Source organism: Mobula birostris, chromosome 2 (genome assembly GCF_030028105.1).
Source record: "Mobula birostris isolate sMobBir1 chromosome 2, sMobBir1.hap1, whole genome shotgun sequence".
In the NCBI taxonomy this organism is placed as follows: Eukaryota; Metazoa; Chordata; class Chondrichthyes; order Myliobatiformes; family Myliobatidae; genus Mobula; species Mobula birostris.
Genome location: NC_092371.1, coordinates 14,298,526 through 14,304,962, shown reverse-complemented (window position 1 = coordinate 14,304,962; position 6,437 = coordinate 14,298,526). Strand labels below are relative to the sequence as shown.

At 44.6% G+C, this 6,437-nt stretch overlaps 1 protein-coding gene across 1 annotated transcript; it reads right to left on the bottom strand.

The window, feature by feature from the left end:
* Positions 1–2,942: 2,942 nt before the first annotated feature.
* On the bottom strand, positions 2,943–5,868 carry LOC140212658 (immunoglobulin lambda-1 light chain-like). The gene is made up of 3 exons (XM_072283754.1): positions 5,716–5,868; positions 5,255–5,608; positions 2,943–3,585 (listed from the first exon to the last, which is right to left on the bottom strand). The coding sequence occupies exons 1-3, from the start codon at positions 5,813–5,815 to the stop codon at positions 3,257–3,259; spliced, it is 783 nt and encodes a 260-aa protein (XP_072139855.1). The 5' UTR covers positions 5,816–5,868; the 3' UTR covers positions 2,943–3,256.
* Positions 5,869–6,437: the final 569 nt, after the last annotated feature.

The following is a 6,437-nucleotide window of genomic DNA, read 5'->3' as shown; positions in this document are numbered from 1 at the left end:
GGAGGGGGGTCAAAGGGGCGTTGTCGGAAAGCGCATCTCACCATTTTTTTCATTGTTGAATCTGGTTACAGACTGCATGCCGGTGTATGGCTGGCTCCGATCCCCACCATGTTATTAGTTCTCACCTTTCCAGTGGGCAATCTTAAGGCTTTATACCAAGTAGTATTTATAATTCAGTAAACCATAATGTTTAAATGTTTATTGCAAATGTGCGTGACTATTTCAGGTGCTTTTCAATAAAGGCTATGAAAATTTTCATGAAATTTTCCAGTTATCTACAATACCCACATGCCAGTTATAGAGTTTAAGGGGCTGTCAGGACGCTGGAGCAGGGATTCAATCGCAGATCCAGTACTGTGCACACAGTGATATTAATTGAGTAACAAATCCCAAGGTGCAAACAAAGTCGGCGTCAAAGTTCAGGCAGAGATCAAATAATCCAGAGAAATCCAAAAACCAGAATCGGAAAACAGGCAGAGTCAATTTTCAGACGTACAGAGTACATTACGAATGCTGGAAAGGCTCAGGAAAATTCACAGGGGCAATCTCACAACAAACAGGTGAAAACACAGTATTAAAATGCACTCAGCAATAAACAGAGAAGCAGATGAGAGGTGGAGCACAATGAGACGGAAGTGGCAGCAAAACAGGCAATAATGAGAAACAGGTGAGAGGCGGAGACCTCAGCAATACAAGGGCCAGAGTACAGCAGGAGCGGGGACAGGGGCACATGGGGAATGAAAACAAACAAGAGCACATGGTAATACCAAACTACAGACTGAGAGAAAAGGGGGAAAACTCACAAAAAGACAAAGTTCTGCTGGAGGTACTGACAGGTGCATCATCCTCCAGGTTCTCTGGTTTTGTTCCACAGTTAAAAGAAGTACCGGTTAGTAGGTTAGCTGGTTATTGTAAATTGTCCTGTGGGGCCGGCTGGTGGCGCAATGACATCAGCGCCGGACTCTGGAACGGAGGTTCCCGGGTTCGAACGCAGTCGGGTCGCATCCCGAGTACGCTTTCTATCCGAGCCGGGTTGAGTGTCAAGATCGTAATAAAGGGGAAAATAGTGCAAAATGTCTGTGTGCGGGCTTGCGGAATGGCGCGCCACACAGTCTCCCTCTCTCCGTCCGCGCCTTGTAAAGGCATGAAAAAGACATCGTCCCGCCAAAATCGCACACGCACAGTGAGAGAGAGAGAGAGAGAGACACAGTGGGTCAACACCGAGGGTTGTTGGACGGCATAAAGAGCCTGTTACGCACTGTATCTCTAAATGAATGAATAAATAAATAAATAAATAAATAGCTACGCATATAGACAAACAGTCAGATGAATAGATATAAAGACAGATAGGTAGGTAAATTCATAAATGCCAAATAAATACCTGTTGTCGCTGAAAGCGTGGCGACACTTACGATCTGTCATCAGCACAATGCTTATTGATTTGATTTGACGCAAATTGCGCTGTATTTTTGTTTCTGCGTATGCCAAATAAAGCCAATGTTTTATAATATATAATGCATTCCATTTATGTACATTGATTTTTCTGTTTTTAGTGTTTTATAATGCTCTTCCCTATCCCAGTATTTTCAAAGCAGTTTTAAAACGTTAAAAATGTTAATTATTCCAGTAAACCAAGTGTGGGCGTCATTTGCCCGATTGTTCAATGGATTTCCATCTCATGGACAGGATTTATTTTCTCCAATGTCGCGCACGTTCCTCTATATAGTCCATAAATAGGGTGATTAGCACGGTCCAGGGACAGTTTGACACCACCCAACCAACATAAAAACCCCCTTAATGACGAAGTGAGATTTTTACACCAAATTCTTGAAACAAAAAAAACAGCAGGTCAAGCAACCGTACGTAATTTGTGTGAAATGTACTGAATTTCTTGTGTGTGCGTGGAGCTAACATTCGCAGTTGTCTTATCAGTCACACCCTCTATAAATACCACGTTATTGGTCAGACAAGATATAAGTTTAACATAATTAACCGGGTCTCTGTAGTCATCCCACACTTGTTTCGCTCTTCAGCAACTCTCCCATCTGACAATTACAGTCTTAGATCCAGAATTACAAGTTTCAGGAAGAGTTCAACCATCAGGCCCCTGAATCAAAGTGAATGACTTTAATCACCACATCTCTGAACTAATTCCAAGATCAATAGACTCAGTTTCAAACTTATGTCCTCAGTATTATTTTTGTATTTATCCATTATCCCTCTATCTGTTTGTTTGTTTGTTTATTTATTTATGATTGGTTGAATATAATTGATTTATCTACTTATGGGTGCTTTGGTTAATTATTTGTCTATTTTTATATCTATCCATTTATTGATTTGTGGTTATTGGTCTTTGTGCATCTCAGACTTGTGTGAAGATTTTCATTGCATCCATTGTACTCCTTTATTCTACTGTGAATATCAGTAAGAACATGAAACTCAGGGTCGCATATGAAGACGTATACGGACTTTGATAACAAATTTACCTTAAGCTTTCAAGATAACTATGAGTTACAGACGCTAGTGTGCGGGTGTGGCGGGTGGTGACGGTGGTATCAGGGCGGGAAGTGAGGCCGATGGCCTTCATTCAGGAACTAACGAAATCTATGGAGAGAATGGTCACGTCACGGGGAAATATTCGTACAGTGTAACACTCCCAGTGATGGTAAGACGTTGGCCGAAAGACAGTGCGAACGTTGATCTCCCTCCCACAGGGATAGTTATAAATGAAGAGCAGAAGTGCAGGACGACGAGGAATACAAGGCTCCGGTGATGAGTGCCGACGGACGAAGAACGCTCAGCGCACAGAGAGCAGAAAAGCGGAAAAATATGTCGGAGTCGATTTAATAGTAATTCTGATTGAGGCTGCGAGACGGCACGTTATCCACGACCATTCCCCCCAACGTACTGCCAGCAGCCGAGTAAAGACAAGACACGATAAATCTACCGCTGTTTCCTCTTTTATTCAGAGTTGTGTTACACAAGTTCAAATCACAGCACGGGAGATCGCTCCTGAGACCACACAGAGCGGTAGTTCAAACACAGCACAGTGGGGACAATTCTACACAGAATTATTCGTCGCAAAAGATGGATTATTATTGCCAACTGTTCTGAAATTATTAAACATTCTGATTGTTTCCATAAGCGAACATAACTACACAAGTACATTGCAATTGGCTGCTGCACAGACACAATGATTGCTTCACTGCATTAAACAAGAACAATCAATCCACGTGTGCTACCAGCCGGCACACCCTCACTGCGCACAGGCGGACGAAGAGATGGTGTTGCGCAGCGGCGAGCTCAGCGAGCTGTGGCTCACGCTGCAGGAATAACTCGAGCCCTTGTTCCAGGCAGCGGTGGTTAGCCGCAGGTAACTGCTCAGCCTGTATGTCTGATCGGTGTCCAGGGCCACGGCGCCTGTTGTCACCCCGCTCTCCGTCTCGACTCCATCCACGCTCCAGCGCAGCGCTACCAAGCCCGGCTTAAAACCACTCACCAGACAGGAGAGAGTGGCCGAACCCGCGCCGGTCTCCTCCGGAGAGGGAGGGAGCAGTAGAACTGAGGGCTCCCGAGAATCGCTACCTGTATGGGAGAGGACACGAAGGGGAATAGAAACAGTATTATTTCATGGACTGTTCAAAGATAGAAGCACCAGGGCCGAAATTAACACAGTCATTGGGACACAGCAAACAGCACATTTGATCCCTCGGGTACAAAGCTTTGAATGAAGAATTGCCCGGATTATTCGCAGCCTTGCGCGGCTACGACGTGACATCATTTATTTAAAAAAATGTTTTTGGATCCACTCTGCTCCCGGCACTGCATTGTGTTAAAAGACAGGTTCAATACTACTCAGTCTCTTTGCTGATTGCCCGCACCGTGTCCATATGATTGGTCCCTCTCGTGAGACCAGTTTCTTGTTGTTCTCCAATAACTTCCCAAATCTTGAACTCTTAGGACAATAACTGAAAATACTACACCTTCAGTTGGGATGTCCCGAGTCCGGGAAAGCTCAATCGATATCTAAGACTCAGTATCCGGTGACTGAGGAGGAAATGACGGAAAAAAAGAGCAGGTCTGTGAACCGGTGAGAAGCGGGAAGAGGGAAAACGACTCGTTCAGACTCACATTGCATTCTGAACCCTAGTAACCCGGTCTATTACCGCTCGACTCTGTGAAAGGCCTCTTTTCTACCCAGCACCTTCCCGTAGTGTGTATTATTTTTAAACTGCGATGTTCTTCTCCCGTGTTTTCTACAATCACAACGACAAGGTTCTTAACAACAAACTGTCAACTGCGTTAACTTAAATTGGTGAACATCTTGCTCTGTGGTGCAGGATTTACCGCATAGAATATTCGCGACAACATGTTCTCAGAGGAGGTGAATGAAGAGGGAGGGTAGATGTCATGCTTGTGGTAGCAACCATTTCCCCCAAAAAATGTGAACATTACTCAAGACCGTATGGGAGATAGCGACAGGATGGACAGTCAAGATTTTTCCCCCAGGGCAGAAATCTAAGCCGAAAGGAGAAAAATTTAAAGGAGAGTTCGGTGAATGTTTACATTTTATACAGAGTGGTGGGTGCATGAGGTGGAGGAGGCAGATACGATAGGGACGTTTAAAAAGCTGTTAGACGGACACGTGTGTGCTGAGAATGGAAGGTTATGGAGTTTATGTAGACAGCAAGTATTGGTTTAATTTGACATCATAGAGGTAATAAGGCAATTAAATGGTTCTCTAGTACGATAGGATGGACTTTTGACCTCACAAGCTACATCCTTATGATCTTGCTACTTACCTACCTGCGCTGCATTTCCTGTGTGCTTGGTACATTTTCTTCTGCATTAAGCTGTCAATGCACTGTCATCCCGTGATCTTTATGGACAGTATGCAAGACAAACTTTTCATTGTATCTTGTGAAAATTAGTAAAAGAAAACCAATACTAAAAATACAAACCACGGGTTCTGTTGTGTTAAACAACAGAGAGGTCGGAAAGTATTGATTTCTGTTTCACCGACTGAAGTAGGTTAAAAGTGACCAACAAAAAATTTGTTCACAAGTGAAACGATCATTAATTTAATTAAGGTTTACTCGATGGGCTGAACGGTCTCTTTGCCAGACTGAGACAAATGGAACCTCCCACAGTGTAGAAATATGACAAGACTTCCCTGGACGGGGTTTCATCCAGCTGTGGGGAATGAGAGTGGGTGTAATAGGAATTGTTTGGAACAGAATGAGGGGTCACTTACTCTTAATATCCAGGATGGTGCCTGGACCGAAGACAACTGCATTATCCCACGCTGCACAGTAATAGACGGCGGAATCCCGGGGCTCCAAACTGCTGATGGTCAGGATGTGAATGTTACTGGAGGTGTCTCTGGACGGCTGAAAACGGTCTGTGATCCCCGGCCCTCGGTATATATCATTGTCCGGCTGATGTTCTACCACCCACGCCGGTCTCTCCCCGGGACGCTGTCGGTACCAGTTCATGTAGTAACTTCCAACATTACCGTTCTGTATCCGACACTCCAAGCGGACAGTTTGTCCCGCGGAAACAGGTCCAGACATTGGGGTCTGATTGAGCACTGGGGCCGCGTGGATATCTGCAATAAAGCACAATAAAACCAGTGGGTGACTTGGAACAAAATAAAAATCAGGAGTAATCCCAATGTTAACGGAAATTCCGTGCGTAAACCAATCCGACTGTCACCTGGTAAATGAACCAGCAGAAGCCACAGGAGATGCAGCGCTGGGGACATTCCTCCGGACAGGTGCAGACAGCGAGCGCACAAAAATTCCGACAGAACCATGCGTTGTTCTGCAAACTTCGGGCAACTGCTCAGATTTCAAAGCCAACAAACTGGGGTCTCCGGGTCCGTTTATTAATTGCCATGTTAATGAGTGGGCGGCGCCAGGGAAAGAATATGGGCGGAGATTGACTTGCTGACCTTCGGAAACTTTGAATGGGCACCGTGCCGATTTTTAAAACCTTAACCCCTAATTTCAAGATTGTTTCATCTTCAGTTGTATCACATATCCAGGCCTGCAGAACGTTGGACAAGACTCAGGCTAAACTTATTTTAGACATTGTTTTAGAGTGCGGCTTCCCTCTGGGATAGTGGGTGTGGGTGGTCGTGGCACTCGGCCTCTCGTCTCTGCTCAGAATGGCTAATAAAAACAAAACTTTTCAAGGTCACATCAAACTTCTACAAAGTCTCTATGCCATCCCAAAATTAACTCGACAATACATCGGTTCCTATCTGAGAATATATCATTCCTGCAGAGAGCATGTCGGTGCTTTACTTACGAGAGAATAGAGTCTGTCGCTAAAATGCGTAACTCTCAACCGAGAAGTATTTTTCTCTGTATTCTCTAAAGCGGGCCTGGGCAGAATTTCATTTAACGTCAGACAATGGGGTCAGTCATTGTGCA

Bases quoted from the DNA above. Each gene is read 5' to 3' on its own strand.
- LOC140212658 (XM_072283754.1), bottom strand. From the start codon at position 5,815: ATGGTTCTGTCGGAATTTTTGTGCGCTCGCTGTCTGCACCTGTCCGGA. The intron at 5,609-5,715 runs GTGACAGTCGGA...GCTTTATTGCAG, and splicing joins TCTGCTGGTTCATTTACCAG to ATATCCACGCGGCCCCAGTG. The intron at 3,586-5,254 runs GTAAGTGACCCC...TCTCCCATACAG, and splicing joins CACCATCCTGGATATTAAGA to GTAGCGATTCTCGGGAGCCC.